This window comes from Aquarana catesbeiana, linkage group LG03, assembly GCF_042186555.1.
Source record: "Aquarana catesbeiana isolate 2022-GZ linkage group LG03, ASM4218655v1, whole genome shotgun sequence".
In the NCBI taxonomy this organism is placed as follows: Eukaryota; Metazoa; Chordata; class Amphibia; order Anura; family Ranidae; genus Aquarana; species Aquarana catesbeiana.
Window position 1 is genome coordinate 94,905,658 of NC_133326.1, and position 21,620 is coordinate 94,927,277.

The 21,620-nt window shown below is 42.6% G+C and overlaps 1 protein-coding gene across 1 annotated transcript in view; it reads right to left on the bottom strand.

Annotated features, from left to right (window-relative positions):
• The window catches only part of THSD4 (thrombospondin type 1 domain containing 4), a 1,111,101-nt gene that overhangs the window by 574,054 nt on the left and 515,427 nt on the right, over positions 1 to 21,620 (bottom strand). The window contains exon 7 of the mRNA XM_073618833.1: positions 20,219 to 20,355. Coding sequence (XP_073474934.1) covers positions 20,219 to 20,355 — 137 coding nt within the window. The remainder of the gene's footprint in view (positions 1 to 20,218; positions 20,356 to 21,620) is intronic.

The window sequence follows — 21,620 nt, forward strand, 5'->3', positions numbered from 1 at the left end:
TCGCCGCCGTCACCCGCTACCCCACCGAGACAGGGTAAGTGCCAGGCAGACGGCGAGCGGGCAGGGGGGGTCACAGTGGCGGCATTCGATGGCACGGTGGCAGAATTTGATGGCACAGTGGCAGCATTCGATGGGCACAGTGGCAGCATTTGTATGGCACAGTGGCAGCATTTTATGGGCACAGTGGCTGCATTTGATGGGCACAGTGGCTGCATTTGATGGGCACAGTGGCAGCAATTGATGGGCACAGTGGCTGCAATTGATGGGCACAGCGGCTGCATTTGATGGCACAGTGGCTGCATTTGATGAGCACAGTGGCACCATTTGATGGGCACAGTGGCAGCATTTGATGGGCACAGTGGCAGCGTTTGATGGGCACAGTGGCTGTGTTTGATGGCACATTGGCTGCGTTTGATGGTATAGTGGCTGCAATTGATAGGCACAGTGGCTGCGTTTGATGGGCACAGTCAGGCTGCAATTGATGGGTTTTTTTTTCAGAGTGTTTCAGTTTGTTTGCGTCCCCCAAACATTTTGAGCACCAGCTGCCACTGGTCAGCATATTGTCACATGCAGTGCCAGCATACGTGGAATTATTCTCATTTGTACTGCAGCCACAAGTGACAGGCATGACTGCAGCATATAGAACAGTATGGTAAGTGCACAGAGGGCCCAATCTCCCATAGGGCCCACGTGCTCTGCACAAAATGCACATATTAAGAGTATGCCACTGTCCCGCTGGGTCACTTTGTGAGATACAATTCAGGTATTAGCCTGAATAAGTTAAACTTTGAAGCAGAATAGGACTTAGAGCTGAATAAATTATATTTTAAAAGAAGAAAGTAAAATCCTTGATTTCATGCTGTGCTGGTGACACACAAAGAGAAGCTGTCATATTATGAGCTGACAAATTACATATTAAAACTTTCTCCCGATTTCAAAATCAGATTTAACATGGAATGCTGAAAGTTGAAGCTTAAGCCAAAAGTCAATCAGAGAGTGTATGACTGCTGTCACATAAAACTTTCAGGACAAATATTACTCTTACAAATTCTTACAGCTGAATTATGTTTAAATATTTTATATCTGAATTCACATGGAAGCTTCAAACAGATATGTCAAAGCTGAAAAGGAAGGAATTACATACTGTAGCTGTTAGCATAATAGAGATACAATTGCATATTACTATTGTTCATACGGATTTGTAATGTGTTGTCAGCTTTAATGAGAACATTTTAGCACTGTATGTGGTAGACTACATTAATTCTAATTCTTTGTATAAGTTTAGGTAACACGGTTATATGCAGCTTGTATTCACCTGTCTGTTTGACAATACAGAATAATACCCATAGCTTTGTTTTTCTAGCAGCACACATCTCATGGAAGTTCTACTTTCCATTCCATTGTACACGAATGATGTCAACATTTAAAAAATGTATTAGCACTAAAGTAAGAAGCAGGGCCTGTTTTTAATTATATTCTGTCAAAACCAACAAAAGAACGCAAGTTTAATTGAACAAGGTAACACAATTCAACAACGATCACCAGGGGTCAGCAAAGACCGCAATATGTAGGCAACCAAAAAGCTTGAGGTGCAAATTTTGATCTCTCTCTCTACAATATTACAATATTACAATATATATATATATATATATATATATATATATATATATATATATATATATATATATACACACACATACACATAGCGTCTTAAAAAAGTATTCATATCACTTGAAATTTTCCACATTTTGTCAACCAAAAACTTAAATTAATTTATTGGTATTTTTTGTGATAGACCAACAAAAAGTGGCACATAATTGTGAAGTGGAAGGAAAATAATAAATGGTTTATTAACCAATTAATTAATTAATGGTGTGCATTTGTATTCAGCCCCCAACCCCCCTTGAGTCAATACTTTGTAGAACCACCTTTCGCTGCAATTACAGATGCAAGTCTTTTTGGGGATGTCTCTACCAGCTTTGCACATCTAGAGAGTGACATTTTTGCCCATTCTTCTTTTCAAAATAGATCAAGCTGTCAGACTGGATGGAGAGCATCTGTGAACAGCAATTTTCAAGTCTTGCCACAGATTCTCAATTGGATTTAGGTCTGGACTTTGGTCCATTCTAACACAGGAATAGGCTTTGATCTAAACCATTCCATTTTAGCTCTGGCTGCATGTTTAGGGTCGTTGTCCTGATGGAACAGTTTTGCCCCAGTTTCAAGTCTTTTGCAGACTCTAACAGGTTATCTTCTAATGCCCTGTACACACGGTCGGATTTTCCGATGGAAAAAGTGCGATCGGATTGTGTTGTCGGAAATTTCCGATCGTGTGTGGGCTCCATCTAACTTTTTCCGTTGGAATTTCCGACACACAAAGTTTGAGAGCAGGCTATAAAATTTTCCATCAACAAAATCTGATCGGTTAAATTCCAATCGCGTGTACACAAATCCGACGCACAAAGTGCCACGCATGCTCAGAATAAATTAAGAGACAAAAGCTATTGGCTACTGCCCCATTTATAGTCCCGACGTACTTGTTTTACGTCACCTCGTTCAGAACGATCAGATTTTCTGACAACTTTGTGCGACCGTGTGTATGCAAGACAAGTTTGAGCCAACATCCGTCTGAAAAAATCCTAGGATTTTGTTGTCGGAATGTCCGATCACGTGTACAGGGCATAAGATTGCTCTGTATTTGGCTCCATCTTGTTCTCATCAACTCTGACCAGCTTCCCTGTCCCTGCTGAAGAAAAGTATCCCCACAACATGATGCTGCCACCACGTTTCACGGTGGGGATGGTGTGTTCAGGCTGATGTGCAGTGTTAGTTTTCCGCCACACATAGTGTTTTTCTTTTAGGCCAAAAAATAAAATTTTGGTCTCATCTGACCAGAGCACCTTTTTCCACATATTTCCTGTGTCCCCCACATGGCTTCTCACAAACTGCAAATGGGACTTCTTATGGCTTACTTTCAACAATGGCTTTCTTCTTGCCACTCTTCCATAAAGGCCAGATTTGTGGAGTGCACGACTAATAGTTGTCCTGTGGACAGATTCTCCCACCTGAGCTGTGGATCTCTGCAGTTCCTCCAGCGTTACCATGGGCCTCTTGGCTGCTTCTCTGATTAATGCTCTCCTTGCCCTGCCTTTCACTTTAGGTGGACGGCCATGTCTTGGTAGGTTTGCAGTTGTGCCAAACCCTTTCCATTTTTGGATGATGGATTGAACAGTGCTCCGTGAGTTGTTCAAAGCTTTGGATAATTCTTTATAACCTAACCCTGCTTTCAACTTCTCCACAACTGTATCCCTGACCTGTCTGGTATGTTCCTTGACCTTCACAATGCTGTTTGTTCACTAAGGTTCTCTAACAAACCTCTGAGGGCTTCACAGCTGTATTAATATTGAGATTAAATTACACACAAGTGGACTCTATTTACTAATTAGGTGACCTCTGAAGGCAATTGGTTTCAGTAGATTTTAGTTAGGGGTATCAGAGTAAAGGGGCCTGAATACAAATGCCCGCCACACTTTTGAGATATTTATTTGCAAAAAATTTGGAAAACAATTTTTCATTTTCCTTTCACTTCACAAATTTGTGTTGGTCTATCACAGGGTTTCTCAACTCCAGTCCTCAAGGCACCTTAACAGGTCAGGATTTTCCTCAGATGAAACAGCTGTGGTAATCACTAAGGCAGTGAAACTGGTCAAATCACCTGTGCAAAATAATGGAAGGCCCGAAAACATGACCTGTTGGGGCACCTTGAGGACTGGAGTTGAGAACTGCTGGTCTATCATATAAAATCACAATAAAATACATTTAGGTTTTTGGTTGTAACATGACAAAATGTGGACAATTTCAAGGGGTATGAATACTTTTTCAAGGCACTATCTATCTATCTATCTATCTATCTATCTATCTATCTATCTATCTATCTATCTATCTATCTATACACACACAGTTTAAATAGTAGCCGTGGTACTCTATGCTTGAAGTAAATGCCCAGGTGCCTACCCACAAAGAAATCTATATAAATCCAAAACTGATTAAGGGCCAGTTTACACTGGTCTGACAAACGCTCCGCCTTCGAGAGCACAAGTCACATGACATGTCAAAATCAATGGTTTCCTATGAGAGCCATCTTAATTAGTCCAACTTGTTTCAGTCTGACTTAAAAAGGTTTCTATACTACTTTGGTCCAACTTCCACAATTTGCTACAATTTCAGCCCATTGATTTATATGGACGTTGCATCCTAATCGAATCATCATCTTAACTGATCCGACTTGTGGCATACGAGTTGTGCTCTAAGTATCTTGAAGGGAAACCCCACGCCAAATAAAAAAAATGGTGTGGGGTCCTCCCCCAAGACCAATCAGACCCTTCGGTCTGGTATGGATTTTGAGGAGAAACCCCCCACGCCAACAAAAGTTTAAAAAAATGGGGCGGGGCCCACCCAAATCCATACCAGAACCTTATCCGAGCATGCAGCCCAGGCAGGTCAGGAAAGGGGGGACAAGCGAGCGCCCCCCCAAACTATACCAGGCCACATGCTCTCAACATGGGGGGTGGGTGCTTTGGGGAGGGGGGCTCTGCCTGAACCTTGTGGACAGCCTTCCCAGAAGAGTTGAAGCTGTTATAGCTGCAAAGGGTGGGCCAACTCAATATTGAACCCTACGGACTAAGACTGAGATGCCATTAAAATGTGTAAAGGCAGGTGTCCCAATACTTTTGGTAATACAGTGTGTATATACATATATTAGAACATTTAAATAACATTTAAATAAAACCTCATGGAAACCGATACTGTTAATAACTCTTCCAACACTGTGTATTACATACTGCATTTATCGGCGTATAACACGCACTTTTTTCCCCTTAAAATCAGGGGAAAGTCGCAGGTGCATGTTATACGCCGATCCCGAACTGCACAACTCAAAAATCGCCGACCGCGATTTGAAAATGGCGCCGCCGGCGCCGAAATACACAGAGCCGGTCCTCGGCTCTTTCCGGCGGCTCTCGTTCATTTTCGGCTCCACTCGTAGTCCCAAGCGGAGCTATCCGAACCTACTCGGCTAGGTTCGGATAGCTCCGCTCGGGACTACGAGTGGAGCCGAAAGTGGAAGAGAGCCGCCGGAAAGAGCCGAGGACCGGCTCTGTGTATTTCGGCGCCGGCGGCGCCATTTTCAAATCGCGGTCGGCGATTTTGAAGACAGGGGATCGAAGGCTGCACTTGGCAAGGCTGCACTGGGCAAGGCTGCACTGGGGGAGGCTGCACTGGGGGAGGATGCACTGGGGGAGGATGCACTGGGAAAGGCTGCACTGGGGAAGGCTGCACTGACGAGGCTGCATGGCTGCACTGACATGGCTGCACTGACAAGGCTGCACTGACATGCCTGCACTGACATGGCTGCACTGACATGGCTGCACTGACATGGCTGCACTGACATGGCTGCACTGACAAGGCTGCACTGAGAAGGCTGCAATGATGGGCATTTAAATGTAAGTTTTTTTCCCTTCAACTTCCCTCCTAAAAGTTTTTTTTCCTTAAAATTCCCTCCTAAATTGGGGTGCGTGTTATACGCCGGTGCGTGTTATACGCCGATAAATACGGTAACTAGAAATATAAAAATAAAATACAATTTTCCTTGTGTATAAATTCCACCACAAATCTTGATGTAAAATTCAACAAGTGAGATTCTTATAAAGTGCCAGATCTTCCACCACCTAGAAATATGAAGTCATGGCTTACCAAAATGATGGACCTCAAAACCTAGAGGTCAATATTCACTTGAGTATGGTACAGTCCCCATACAAGATTGGGGATGGGCCTCAGCCACCACCAACATCATATCCAAAGCCACTAGTACCCCCCCCCCCCCCCCCAAAAAAATGCTTCAGTAGTGTGGATCAACCAAGTTTGATTTTGATTAAAACTCATCCAAGAGCAGTAATGCCCCGTACACACGGTCGGATTTTCCGATGGAAAATGTCCGATCGGAGCGTGTTGTCGGAAATTCCGACCGTGTGTGGGCTCCATCGGACATTTTCCATCGGATTTTCCGACACACAAAGTTGGACAGCAGGAGATAAAATTTTCCGACCACAAAATCCGATCGCGTCAATTCCGACCGTGTGTGGCCTGTTCCGACGCACAAAGTGCCACGCATGCTCAGAAGAAATTCCGACACGGGACAGCTCGTTCTGGTAAACTTAGCGTTCGTAATGGATAAAGCACTTTCGTCACGCTGCAATGTAAAAAATGGTTTAATATAGCGCACTCTCTTCTTCTTTATAATGTGACAAGAATTAAGTCGTTTTGATGCTCATATTCACACACACACTTCTCACAAACTTTTTTCGTTACTATTTATCGGGATTCCCTCAATATATTTTGATTTCTCACATCTGACAACATATTTTTTATTTTTTTACTTTAATGTAGAATCTTTTTTTGTGTTTCTCTTTTTATTTATTTTTTTTTGTTGGTGATTTTGATTTGTACTCCCGAAAATGTTTGTGTGTTTTTTGTGACAAGTTCCCACAACACCATTGATATGTTGTTCTATTTAATCTGTAGGAGGAGATTGTTTGGTGTTGTTGTCCCTTGTTAATTTCACATTGTACTTTAGAAATGTACCTGAATCGTCACCAACAAACTGTCCTTTTTGGATGAAAACACACACAGGAGAGTAGAATTTACCTAAAAATATTTTATTAAGGGGTCACAACTATAAACAAAGAGGGAGGCAACGCAGGAGAAACTGCAGAAGTGGGCGAAGCCTTGGACCCCCAGGGCAGACATCAATTATTTAAAAGCAAAATTGGTGGCCTGAGGAGTCTTTATCTAAGGGAGGGCAGTCTGGTCCAGAAGTCCCAGAGATCCGGAAAGCAGCAGATGACATCTGTGTCCCCAGGCTGTGGTCATACGAGAGACTGCAGCTTCTGTCAGACCAGACTGAACCCAGGGCAATCACTCTTTGGTCTTCCTTACACGCTTCCTTACAGGCTTTGGCTGTGGTGGTGGAGTTGTGGCAGCAGGAGGAGGAGGAGGAGGATCGTCCCTCTCCATGACATCCGTCTTGGGTGTCAGTTCCCCACTCTCCCCCTTACGAAGGACTTTATAAATCAGGTCCTCAGAGATCTTGCGTTGACCCTCCTGCATGCCCTGCAATTTGGTGGCAGCCATGCAGGCAAAGGCCTCTTCAGGACTGGGGAAGGCTCTGAGGGACGCCGAAGCCTCCTGGATCAGCCTGTATGCTGAATCCTGCACAGGACTGGGAGTGGCCTTCCTGGCCCTTTTATATGGCAGGCAGAGGGGAGGAACCTGAGACTCAGTCAGGCTGCGACTTGTCCCAGGCTTCTCTTGGCTGCCACTTAGCCCCGCCTCCTCCTGGCTGCCACTAATCCCCGCCTCCTCCTGGCTGACACTAATAATCCCCGCCTCCTCCTGACTGCCACATTCCACAGCCTCCTCCTGGCTGAGGTCTTCCTGTGTATGAAAAAGGGACATAGTTTTAGTATTGTTTTCATCAATTACACACAATTTTCACCTCCTGACTGCTGCAAATTGAATGTTAACAAATATAACAGACTATCCTTCTGAGCCCAGCATTTTTCATTCTTGTCCCAATTTTGGGTGCCCAATACTGTCTATTGATATGTAAAACACTTTCAAGCAGCAATTAGTGATCAATAATAACATCTAGTAAACATCATTTCTTTATTGCCCAGAAATCTGTAGAAGAATGCTATACCTGACTCCAGCTGGGCTCCTCCACTTCTTCCTGGCTGGAAGGCCCAGGTTGGACATCGGAAGCCTCAGCTGGGGTGGAAGGAAGAGTGGAAGGAAGAGTAGAGAGGGATTCCCTGACTTCAGTGTGGTCTGACAGAAATCGCAGTCTCTCATAGTACCAGAGCCTGGGGACATAAACGTCATCTGCTGCAGCTCCTGATCTCTGGGAATCTGTGACCTTCTTGCGCTCCCTAAGATAAGTGCTCCTCAGGCCCCCAATTTTAGCTTTTAAATAAGGGATGGTTGTTGTGGGGACCACCGGCTTCACCAACTCCAGCAGTTTCTCCAGCGCTGCCTGCCTCTTCTGTTTGTGATTATAGTGGGGGTGTCTCACTTGCCACAGACAGGGCAGCTCCCTGTACTTGTCTATGAACAGGGGCAGGAAATTGTGGTCGTTGAACCCATCCATTTTCTCTGCAAGACACAACACAAGACAAACCCTAATGTCAGGCCAAACTCCCCTAATCTTGTTACAATATAGGCTTCCATTTCGAAGCAGTATAGGCCCAAGTTTAGATCCTACCTTCGTTAGCTCGATCGGCGTCTCCGATGCTCCTTCCTCCACTCACAGATCGTACGTAAGACGCGCGCGTTACGATTTATACACACTGCGCATGCGTATAACTCCGCCCGCCCCTGACATTCTTTCTATTCTATTCCCCGCCCCTTTTCGTTCGGCGCAGTGGAGGAAGAGCACATGGCGGATAGACAGCAGGATCGTGCTATTTACAGCAACGAGGAGGAGGAGGAAAGGCTGGAGCCTGAAACGTCCCGATCCAGAAGGAGATTAAAGGACTCAAATATGTCCTTTGGGGAGATGTTGGAGATGGTGGACATCCTGAAGAAGGCCGACTATGATGGAAAGTATGGGCCTTACCCCAACCACAATGTCCGAAAGGCCAAGATCATGGGGAAAGTGGTCAGGAGTCTGCACCGGAAATTCGGGGTACGACGATCGAAAGATCAGCTCAGGAAGCAGTGGTCAGACCTCAAATTACGAGAACATGAGCAGTACAGAAAGATCCGGAGAGTGCTGCAAAAAAGTAAGTAGTTGTGCTGTGTTCCTATTCTTTTTATGTTTCTTACGTTCGTGCTGCTCCATGTGCTTTTAGGAACTGTTGTACAGTTTAAAATGGCAACTTTCATGTTCATGGGCACATTATTCGTTCGGATCACACATTTTTTTTTCGGACTATAAAACACCATTGTTTAGCCCATATGCATTTGGCCACCATTTTGAGGCCCTATACTTGTCTTCAAAGAATTGGGTTGTGTAGATGGCTTTGTTACTAGAATGAAATGCAAACTAGATTGTGTGTAAGGAGAGGACACTCAGCAGCTGTTTTCACATCTGGACACTGGAGCACTAGTGTGGGACCCCAGAACACCATTTTTATTAGGGGGGCCACACAGGTGCTCCAGTGTATACTATAGGGGGGGCTACATCTGTGAAGCTTGTACTAAACAGGTAAAGTATTGCAGCTTGACAAAGGACACTAAAAAAGCTACATCTTGGAACTCTGCTAAAATAGACAATTGTACCCCACTTCCAAGCAATGTTTCATCTTTAGAGTTCTGCCATCAAATATCTGTGTGCTAATTATACCATTTTTGTTTTACATAGGGGAGAAAAGACTCGGAGGACACCCCTCATCCCAGGAGACCAGAGCCCCCCCCCCCCCTCTGGAAGAAGGGGAAATCCCCCCAACACAAGCTGAGCAGGAGGAAGAAGATGTGGTGGAAGTAGTCACCACAACAGGTGAGTGTCTGCGACTACAGGCTCAGATAAGAGATGGTCATTTTTTTTTTGACCTAATTTATTTTGGGGTTCCTTTCTTTTTAGGTGATCGTGAGGTTGTGGATGAAGATCCTTTCACATCCGAAAGTGCCCAGATCCTGATCGGGGAGATCATGGGGTGTAATTTACAATTGGAAAACATCAAGCAAAACATCAATGATGTTATTCCAAAATATAAAAACATCATTGATGTTTTGGGGCGAGTTTAAAGCCCCTCCAAATCACTTTCTTCTTTTGTGTGCTACAATGTGCTAAATGTTTTTGTGATTTTTCCCAAAGCCAAATTTGGAGGATGCACACAGTGTGCCAACATGTGCTATCTGCCATCACGGGAGATCAATGGACGCGTTTTGGGGGTGCAACCCCTTCCTCAATTATAAAGTAGCGATGAGGAAGGGCTTTCTCCCCCAAAACACGTCCCTTGATCCCCCGTGATGGCAGATAGCACATGTTGACATTGGGAAATTTGTGTGCATCTTCCAAATTTGGCTTTTCCAGGGGTGATTTCCCCCATCTGAACGCAATATCAAACACAGTTCCTAAATACTCATGTCTGATATTGCCTTCAAGTTCTACCAAATGTGAACTTTGTAAGATCAAGATTTGTTTCTTTCTTGTTGGTTTTACACAGGCCTGTTTTCTATAAAATGCACATTTTGATTTTGGATAATGACACCACAAAATATGTTATACAATAAACATGTTGGTTTGTCAGAAAAACCTTTGGTAAATGCACATGTGATTGTGCAGGTATTAAAAAGATTGTTCATCAAGAATGTGTGGATTATTGTCTCAACGCTACAACACTTTTGGGGTGATGTAATTGTTGTTTGATGAGAAAATGGGGGTTATTTCCTAAGGGCAAATCCACTTTGCACTACAAGTGCAGTTTCAGGGCAGTTGCAAGTGCACTTGTAGTGAAAAGTGTCTTTGCATTTAGTAAATAACAGCCAACAGTGCTTTGTATAAGGTTACACAATCACGCCATTTTCTGGACTCCACACATTTCTGTCAGGGTCAGCTAAAACAAACACAAGCAGTAAATGTCCACAAAGAAGAGCCTGGGGGGAGATGCCTGTCGGTACCTCCATGTTCAGCCTCTCATGGAGTTGGAAGACCCAGAATGCTGAAAGTTAATCTTTCTAAAAACTGAGGTGCCTTGTGCCAAGGCTGCGGGCGAAATGATGCTTAAACAGCATTGATATATTGTACAGAGCTCGTGACGAGTTTGCCAGGACGGGATCACGCCAATTCCGCCAGGATTTCTGCTTGTGGTTTTCTTCCAATTGACCTTCTGGTAAGCAGGAACTCCAATAGGCTCACATAAGCTAATCCTGTGTCACGCTGAGATATCAAGCCTTCAATTGCGTTGAGTGTGCGTACACTAGTTTACCATCTGGTAAGCTGCTTCATATGTTTGCGCACTTGGTGCGATTTCTGCATTTTGGTGGTAGTTGTATGTTCACCTATCTCTGATTTTTGGTAAGCAGATATACTTGGTGGTTCATAATTTTATCTAAGAGCACCACTCATTGCATGTTGCATGTCACCAATTTCACATTCCTGTGTATGCTGTGCACACAGGATGTCCTTATGATATTTATGATTTTGTTTTTGAGGTTGCACTTTTTCCTCTTTTGTTTTTATTGTTTATTATCATATCAGTATTACGCTATGTTTTTGCCATATATTTTTTTGGATAAACCTATGCGGACCTGATTCGCTGCACGAGTGCGACTGACCTTGTCATATTGGAATCGCTCTCTAAAGGCCCGGGCTGGGTTTAAGCCACCTGTCTGATTTTGTCTTACGTTCTGGTCAGCATTTCACCACACAGATGTATCTTAAGTGAATTATCACCTTTCAACATTATCACATTGAGGAGTCTACGTTATCTATTTTGGACTTTAATTGGACTTTATACTTTCATTACTGTTTAACATCTTTAGCGCGTTTTTTTTGGTTTATGTTTATATTGGTGTGCCCCACCTATAGCCGCAGCTTTTAATATATATATTTCTTATTTCAACAATATTTTTATATATTTTTTATCATTTATTTACACTATTTGAATTCATTTCAATTTTCTTCATTGTTATTCCCACCACTATTCCAAGCGCAATTTTATTTATTTTTCTTAATTTTATTTTTAATGATGTCAGCATGTGTGTCTGGGAAGTTCTTGTCAACATGTTTCATCCCCATAGGACGTCCTCAGGGGCTCAAGGATGTATACATATAAAATAATGAAATTCTGTGGTTGCAGCACTCATAAATTCATTAAAATTCAAAGTATCAATGACAGTGTTCCAAACTGATACAAGCTTTTGGGCAGTTATATAATAAGGGTTGAAAATGAATTAAGATAATGAACCACATCCTGAAAATACATTTAAATAATATGGGATTTTTAGGTGCCAAGACAACAATATGTTCATATTTATTTTTAAAATGTTATTCATAATTCACTTTAAAAACAGAATAAAATCATAACACCAACACAATCTCTTTTGTCATAGCAACTACAATGGTATTTTCGCAGCTACAATGATGTTACATTTTCAACATGTTTTGCTATTATGCGGCTTTTTTTAGGAGAACTATTGCATGTAGCAATAAAGTCATCCAGTTAGGAGGGGCAGAGATAAGCTGTAGTTGGGGAGAAGTTATGGATGGGGATGCAGAGGTGAGTTGTTGACAGGGCATACAAAAGTGAGTTGTGGATGGGGGATGCTAAAGTGAACTGTGAACAGGAGTGCAGAGTTTAGCTGTGGGTGGAGGTAAAAGAGGTGTGTTGTGGACAGGGGAAGAGGTGAACTGTGGATGGGGGGGGGCATAGGTGAGCTGTGGACGAGAGTTGCTGAGGTGATCTGTGGGCAGGGGGTACAGAGGTGAGCTGTGAATGGGGGGCGCAGAAGTAAGCAAAGAGGTATGCGGAGGTGAGCAATAGATGGTTACTTTGGGGGGGGGGGGGGGGGTAAGTGCTATCCCTTGAGCTTTGTGTGATACACACACCTCAGCACTTCACAGTAGCACTCCCAAGCCCAGTGTGTTATGTGAGTGCGGTACTCTGTGTGCTACACATTCCCAAGCCTTGCACCTTTATTTGGCCCCACTTTACTTCTCTCCCCTAAGATCGGCAGTGTTGGGAGAGGGGAGTTGGCCAGGGAGGGTGAGTTCCTGAGAAAAATTACCTGTTCAGGGGTGCCTTGGCAAAATGCCTAAAAATTGTCCCAAATCGTCCAAAAATTGTCAATAAGTGGGTGGATCGGGTCTCCATTTTTGTTAAACAAAGCCACAGGTTTTTATTGTGCAACATTAGAACCTTGAGCACTGTGTGGGCCAGATGCCAGCATCTAAGAACCAATGAAATTATTTGTTGATAAGGTGGATATCAGGCACCTGAAGACTTCCTAGCTTGCCCCTCCTCTGCTCCTCTCTTTTAGCACCAGATGTTGCTGCAATATGTAAAAATATTAGTTTAGAATGGAGTGCCTCAAAACTGTGCATAAATTTAAAGGATGCCTTGACTGAAAAAAGGTTGAAAAACATGGATGTGTTTTATAGTGGAATCTTCAAATCAATAGTCAACCAAAAGCAAGTTTTGACTTGTCTGCTCAGCCTTCTGACACTGTGACTCACCCTCTTATTGTAATAAGTGGATTACATCCTAAACCAAGCACAACTAAAGTAAGCCAACTGCCAGCAGAGAAACAATGTATAACACGAGGATCAAAAACAATGACAAATGTAGCATAAATTACAAACAGGGTAGAAAGAACTTTTAGGGCTCTTTCACACGGGGGATCCGTATGTCCGTTTTTTATCCTTCTGTTTTCGGATGAAAAACGGACATACATGTATCCCTATGGAGCGTCGGATGTCAGCGGTGACATGTCCGCTGACATCCGACCCGCTCTGATCCGAAAAGTGTAACGGAGGAAAACCCTACTTTTCCATCCATTATCGGATCGGGTGACGACGGACTCTATGGTCCGTCATCATCCGATCCCCCATAGGGGAGAGCGGCGCTCTGACAGGTCCATCGCTGCACAGTGTGCAGCGACGGACCTGTCATTTTCCTGCTCAGCGGGGATCGGCGGAACGATCGCAGCTGAGCAAGCAGGTGTTCACGGGGCGGATCATCACTGATCCGCCCCATGTGAAAGAGCCCTTAGACCTAGAATGGATAGATCTGGAAGTTTATGTATCACCATGAAAAAGTAATGACTAAGATAAAAAAACAAGAGAAAATAATTTAAAGAACAAATAAAAAGGGAATAGGGTATACGGAACACACAAAGAGAGGTACAGATTATCATCGAATTTATCCAAGTTCCAGATATTATGGCAGGTGAACCAAACAATGAACAATTTGCAAAAGGACCGAGACCTGCAGAATTCCATCCAAAATGAAAAAGGTGTGAAGAGGCCCTTAAAGTGACACCAAACTCTGGTTTACAGAAATAAAATTTTATTTAAGTATGTATTCTTTACTCAAAAAAGTACCTTCTAATGCTCTTAGCCTCCTCCAAATCTCTAAATTACATTTATTTCTCTTCTATAACTATACTGATAGTGTGTCAGCAATTACTGGGGTTGGAGATACTTGTGAAATTGGTGTAGGTGTATGCAGAGCATAAACAGAGCCTGTAGATGTTATCCTGTGATCACAGAGACCTATATCTTCGTGTTCCATAACATATACATTCCCTTTACTGTATTTCCATTGTTTACATAGGTAATCCAGATGCTACATCACATGGTTTTTTTTAATGTCTATTCTCTCAGCTCCTGACACAGACTTTCAAATAATGGCTGTGTTGATGGACAGCCACCCTTCCAACAAATTCACTATGGCAGACTGTGGATACACCAAGTAGACTACATAAAACATTTACTTTATGAGGAGAATGTAAGGGAAAGCCAAGCATGTGCCAGTGATTTTCTTACTGTTATTTGCTGAAATATTTACAGCTACAACTTCTTTATGGAAACAGCTCAGGCTGATTCTAATCACTGGTGAAGAAGATGAAAGAATTTTTAAGACAATATACTGTTTCAGAGTAAGCAGGAACTTTGAGAACCAGTGAAGCCTAGCATACCCAGCAACTTAAAAAAAAAAAGGCTATTGACATTCACAAACATGTCAGAGAAATACAGACATATGAAAAGAAATTTAAAATGTAGGCATTGTATTTAGCTTTTTGTAGCATAATCGGCTCTATGTTATCAGGCCAAACCACCCCAGCCTATAAATGGATAGTAAATGAGCAGCAACAGACTGAAGAGGTTGGTTATCAGCCAGCTCCAAATTTACTGTGAAATATATTAATCTCCCTGGCAGTTTTCCCGAGTGTGGCTCGGGGTTAAATTTCAGTACCATTAGCGGTAACCCCGAGCCACACTCGGGATTGCATTGCAGGATCCAGGAAGAGGTTACTTACCTTGTCCCCAGGATCCTGTGATGTCCCCCCGCTGTGTCTGCGGGCTCTATCCTCCGCCCGATGCCTCTGTGTGCCGGGCTCCGTTCTCTGCGAGCATCGCGACGCACGGGGGTGGAGCCCAGCGGCAAATTCAAAAAGATAGAAAATTCATAACACATACAGTACACTGTAATCTTACAGATTACATTACTGTATGAAATCATTTCACATCCCTTTTGTCCCCAGTGCTTTGCCCAATGCCCTGCATGCAGTTTTATATTATATACACTTTTCTTTCTGCCTGGAAACTGGAGATTGTCCATAGCAACTAAAAAGTGTCCCTTTACGTCAAAAGTGGTTTTAGACCAGCTAGAAAACAGCGATAGTAAATTAGAACACTTGCAGGATTGAGCGATAGTGAATCGTGGGGAAATTAATTTTATTATTATATTAATTTTTTTATAATTATTTACAGTTATTTATTATATTATAATTTATGATTTTGTGTTTCAAACTTTATCATACCGGGATATCTACTAGACTCTTGTTTGGACAGATTTAATTGTGTTATTGCTAATAATTACAGGCCTGCAATATAAAACGCCAAATTTCTATGCAAAATAATTGTACTGCTTTGAGACGCAAAAATCTGACATAACCAAGGTTTTATTTAAACTACATTTGGGATTTTTATATCTCTAATGCCGTGTACACGCGACCGGACTTTCCGGCAGAAAAGGTCAGACGGAACAAATCCGTCGGACATTCCGATCGTGTGTGGGCTTCATCGGACCTTTTCTGTTGAAAAATCTGACGGACCTTAGAAAATAGAACATGTCAAATCTTTCCGACGGACTCGATTCCTATCGAAAAAAACATTTGTCTGTATGCTAGTCTGACGGACCGAAAACGACGCAAGGGCAGCTATTGGCTACTGGCTATTGAACTACCTTCTCTAGTCCGGTTGTACGTCATCACGTTCTAAACGATCGGACTTTGGTGGGATCATGTGTAGGCAAGTCTGTTTCGTCGGAACTCCGTTGAAAAGTCCTTCGGAGTTCAGTCTGCCGAGAAGTCCGCTCGTGTGTACGCGGCATAAGAAAACATAAATGAATTACACTGGATTTATTTACATTGGCCTACACATATGCTTTAGGCAAAGAGTTAACTTTCCACAACACTAAGGGCTTTAAACGTTTTTCTTTTTTAAGTAAGGACTTTGTGTAGTTATTTAAAAGGAAGAACCCGTACCAAACAGAACATGTCAGATAAAGATTCATATTTCAAATACATAGCAGCTATTATGCTGATTTCCACCCTCTTGGGTCTCTGAGTAAACTGTAAAATCTTGGCTTAATTTATGCAAATGCAACACACTTCAATGTGAGCCAGATATGAGGAAGTCACTGTCAGCAACTAAAGGCAGCAAGAAAGGCAGCAAGCTCTACCACCAATGAACCATCTGGGACTCTTGCTAAAAACAGCTGTATTTTGTAATACTTAGCAGCTACCATCAGGGGGGACAAGTTAAGATAAGCAAGTTAAAGCGATATTAAACCCAAAAACAAAAATGTAATATATTGCTGCTTATCTTTCCTTAGAAGTGGTGGGTGCATTCCTTTCCTTTTTTTTATTTTTTATTTTCACCTGTTGATCTGACCATTCCTTTAGCAGAGTAAGCTGTCCAGCAAAAGTTGCAGTTAGAAGAGAGAGACAAACATTGGTCATTTAAACTATGGTCATTTACAATGGTCAACGTTTTATCATTTATGTAAAATGTTTATTCTAAGGCCTCATGCACACAGGATGTTATAAAAAAAAAGCCAGTAATGTTAGCTGTAGAGTGAGTTTTTCATCGTTTTTGCACTAGCGTTTTTCAGCGTTTTTTAGCTGTAGCGTGTTTTAGCTTTTTTTTTTAGCAAAACTATATACCCATAAAAGCTTATAGCTCAAAAACGCTGATAAACACCGAATAGCTGCTTTTAAAGCTGCTCTCAGCATTTTTTCAGAGTTATGCAGCATACACACGGTCACACTTTTCGACCAGACTGGTCCGACGGATGCTGACGGACCAAATCCAGAGGACAATCCTATCGTGTGTGGGCTTCACCGGACCTGCAGCGGACTTTTCCAGTCGCAAATCTGAAAGACTTTAGATTTGGAACATGCTTCAAATCTTTACGTCGTAACTCTGCCGGACCCAGAAATCCGCTCGTCTGTATGCTGGTCCGATGGACAAAAACCAACGCTAGGGCAGCTATTGGCTACTGGCTATCAACTTCCTTATTTTATTCCGGTGTACATCATCACGTACGAATCCATCGGACTTTGGTGTGATCATTTGCAGGCAAGTCCGTTCGTTACAAAGTCCATCAGAAGTCCGCCAAAAGTCCGTCGAAAGTCTGTCGGACAGGCTGTCGGACTTTTGTTGCTGAAAAGCCCAACCGTGTGTACGCGGCATTAGAGCTGATTTACAGCTAAAAAACTCCTCTCAAAACTCACTAGTTCATTTTTTTTTCCAGCCAGAAAATGCCCCTGACAAAAACTGCTGATAACAGCCTATGTGAGCATGGACACATAGGATAACATGCTGGGGAGTTTACTGGCTGAAGGAAAAAAACGTTTGAAGCCAAAAACCACACCTGAAAAAAGGTCCAATGTGCATGAGGCCTAAAAAGGAAACAAATCTGTTGCTGTAACTGCTTAACCACCTCAATACCGGGCACTTTCACCCCATTCCTGACCAGGACAATTTTCAGCTTTCAGTGCTGTCACACTTTGAATGACAATTGCGCGGTCATATAACACTGTAACCAAACTAAATTTTTATCATTTTCTTCCCAAAAATAGAGCTTTCTTTGGTGGTATTTGATCACCTCTAGGGTTTTTATTTTTTGCTATACAAACTAAAAAAGACCAACATTTTTGAAAAAAAAAAAAGTTTTTCTCAGTTTCTGTCATAAAATTTTGTTTTCTCCTTCACTGACGGGCGCTGATGAGGTGGCACTGATGGGCTCTGTTAAGTTGGCACTGATAAGGTGGTACTGATGGGCACTGATGAGGAGGCACTGATATGTATAATTGATGGGCACTGATAGGTGGCACTGATAGGCACTGATAGCCGGCATTGATATGCAGCACTGATGGGCACTGATAGGTGGCACTGATGGGCACTGCCAGGCGGCACTGAAGGTCACTGACAGGTGGAACTGATGGGCACTGACAGGCGGCACTAATGGGCACTGACCAGCGGCACTGATAGGCGGTACTGATTGGCACTGACAGATGGCACTGATGGACACTAATAGATAGCACTGATGGGCAGCACTGATGATGAGGTACTGACAGATGTTACTGCTGGGCACTGACTGGCACTGTGATGAGCACTGAGGTGGGCACTGAGAGATTTTTTTGAGAGGGCACTGACTGGCAGCTGTTGGGCACTGATTGGCAGGTGATGGGCACAGCTGATGGGGGCTGTGCTGATAATCAATGTGCTGATTATCAGCACAGACTTCTCCTCTGACAGGGAGAGCCACCGATCGGCTCTCCCTGTCAGCGCGAACCGAGGAATGCCGTATACCGCCACTTCCTGGTTCACACAATGATCAGCTATGATTGGTCAAATCTGATCACGTGGTAAGAAGCCTCTGTCAGAGGCGTGTCAGACTGACACCCGCGGGCGCGTGTTGTCTTGCTGGACATCATATGACACCCAGTCAGGAAAACAGGACCACGTCCCGGCCGTCAATCTGCTATAAGCCAGGCCGGAAGTGGTTAAAAGAGTGTAAAAGTGTTAGCTGGAGTCACCTTTAATTTGTTAGTCAAGTCTATCTAAATCTGCTAGTACATATAACACTGCTCTCTCCACAGATGGACAATGCTGCTGTCCAAGGGTAGCTATGTTGCTCCCCTACTAGAATGGAGTCACCCTAGGAACGGGAAATGTGTTACAGGATGGATCAACAGATTAAAATAAAGGAAAAAACCTTCAGAAATGCAACTATCCCATTTACGGAATGGTAAACGGAAATATATTATCATTATTATTTTTTTTATTTTTTTTAATACTGCTTTAAAGTATATGGAAACCCCTTGTAAACAAACACATCCCATCTGCAATATAAATTAAAGGTAAAACATTTGTGTATACATATAAAAAAAACATTATAAATAGTTTTTCCCCCCTTTGTATAAGTGATCATATACCCTCTTGTTCTCAGTTACATAGGGAGCTAAGAGACCTAGAGAAGGAGGAACACCAGTACACTGGTCTTGCCAGTGAATGGCTGTAAGGGGAGGGGGGGGGTGACAACACAAGTCTATTCATTGGAGAAAAGGCTGAGTTCCAGCACAGCCAGGGAACTGACTGTGCTGTGCTCTCATGCCTAGCGTGGTCAGTTTTTAAAAGGGAAAGCAGAGAGACTTGCAGGAACACCAGGGATTTCACACAAAGGAAGCAATACAAAGAGAACAGGAAACTTTTTCATGTCAGGAACATGAAATGTTGAGGTAACATATTCTTTAAGTTGTGTTTTTCTGACACTCTTTGAACATGCATGCAAAAACACAAAAGGCAGACAGTTATAATAAAATAATTATTATGCTCATATTACGCTGATATACAAGATTTCAATTCATTGCCACAAAAATAACAAATAACACAGTAGGGTCAATGCAATTTCTGGCTAAACTGCTGCCTGAGAACAACAACCATCTGACTTTCCACATGTTACCATCATGATCAACAACATGCATTTTAACAAGACTTTGTCATCACCTGATGCATCACTGCACATGTGTCAGCGTGACATGGAAATAAATCTATGAACACCAGCAAGACCGGCCCTGGGTGGGGCAAGAAATGATGAATTAGACAAACGTAAATGTTCGGTGTACAAAAGCTCAGTTGACGTCATCTACTGATATTTATATCCACCAGTAAGAAATTAAAAAGAATAATAATAATAAAACCTGAAAAAAAACCTCTCTCTTATCTGATTATTTTTTCCAAACACTATGCACTTTGTAAATTCAAAAACCAAAGGCTGAAAGGAAATATATTATCAGAAGGCATTCATTTACACACAACAAAGGTGACATCAAAAATAAAATCATGTGCATAGAAAGTTCTAGGAGAACTCCAAACCTTAATAATGAAAATGCTTGGCCTGATAACAAGAAGCAATGCTTTGCTTACCTTACACTGACCAGCTATGCAAACAGCGGTTCCATTTAGATCACACGGAGTTCCATCGATTACTTTTTCAGCTTGCCTGACGTAGAATCTGTAGCCCATTGCTCGGCATGTCAGCTCACACTTTAGCTCCCCTTTCCCTGAAAAGCAAACACAATTTTGACATATTACTGTTGCATTTGTTGACAAAGCAATCAGTCCTGCTTCCCGTGTTCAATGTTATCATAGTCATGGTCACTACTTCTGCTGCACCATTCATTCCCACTTTAGAAATGTGCACTCTGCTCCAGTCATGTCACTTACCTAGAAAATACAGGAGTCTCTAAGCTACGGTCCTCCAGTTCAGGAACTACAATTCCCATCATGCCTAGTCATGTCTGTGAATGTCAGAGCTTTACAATGTCTCATGGGACGTGTAGTTCCGCAACAGCTGGAGGGCCATAGTTTGGAGATCCCTGACTTAACCACTTAAGGACCGAGCCTCTTTCTGAGATTTGTTGTTTACAAGTTAAAAACATTTTTTTTACTAGAAAATTACTTAGAACTCCCAAACATTATACATTTTTTTTCAAACACACTAGAGAATTAATTGGCGGTCGTTGCAATACTTTCTGTCACACAATATTTGCGCAGCGGTCTTACAAGCGCACTTTTTTTGGAAAAAGTACACTTTTTTAATAAAAAAATAAGACAACATTAAAGTTAGCCAATTTTTTTTTACACTGTGAAAGATAATGTTACGCCGAGTAAATTGATAATCAACATGTCATGCTTCAAAATTGCGCCCGCTCATGGAATGGCGACAAACTTTTACCCTTAAAAATCTCAATAGGCAACGTTTAATGCGTGCATGCGAGCACGGCAGGACGGGACACGTTTAAAATTATTTCTTTTTTTCTTATTTATTTTACCTTTTATTTTTTATTTTTGCACTGTTTTTTTTTAATTGTGTCACTTTTATTCCTATTAAAAGGAATGTAAATATCCCTTGTAATAGAAAAAAAGCATGGCAGGTCCTCTTAAATATGAGATCTGGGGTCAAAAAGATCTCAGATCTCATATTTACAATAGAATGCAATAAAAAAAAAATTGTCATTTAAAAAAAAAAAAAAATGGCCCTTTAAGAGCTATAGGCGGAAGTGACGTTTTGACGTCGCTTCCGCCCTGCAATGATATGGAGACGGGTGGGGGCCATCTTCCCCTCAATTGTCTCCATGCCCAGCAAGGGTGAAGATCTGATCACCTCCACTGCTGCCGACGGCTCCGGTAAGCAGTGTAGGGCACCAGAGCGCGGCAGGAGGGGGGCCCTCTCCTGCCGCCAATAAAAGTGATCTTGCAGTGAATCTGCCGCAGGGACCACTATTATCGGAAACCGGACCGCCGGCTGAACAAGAGGATACCAGGG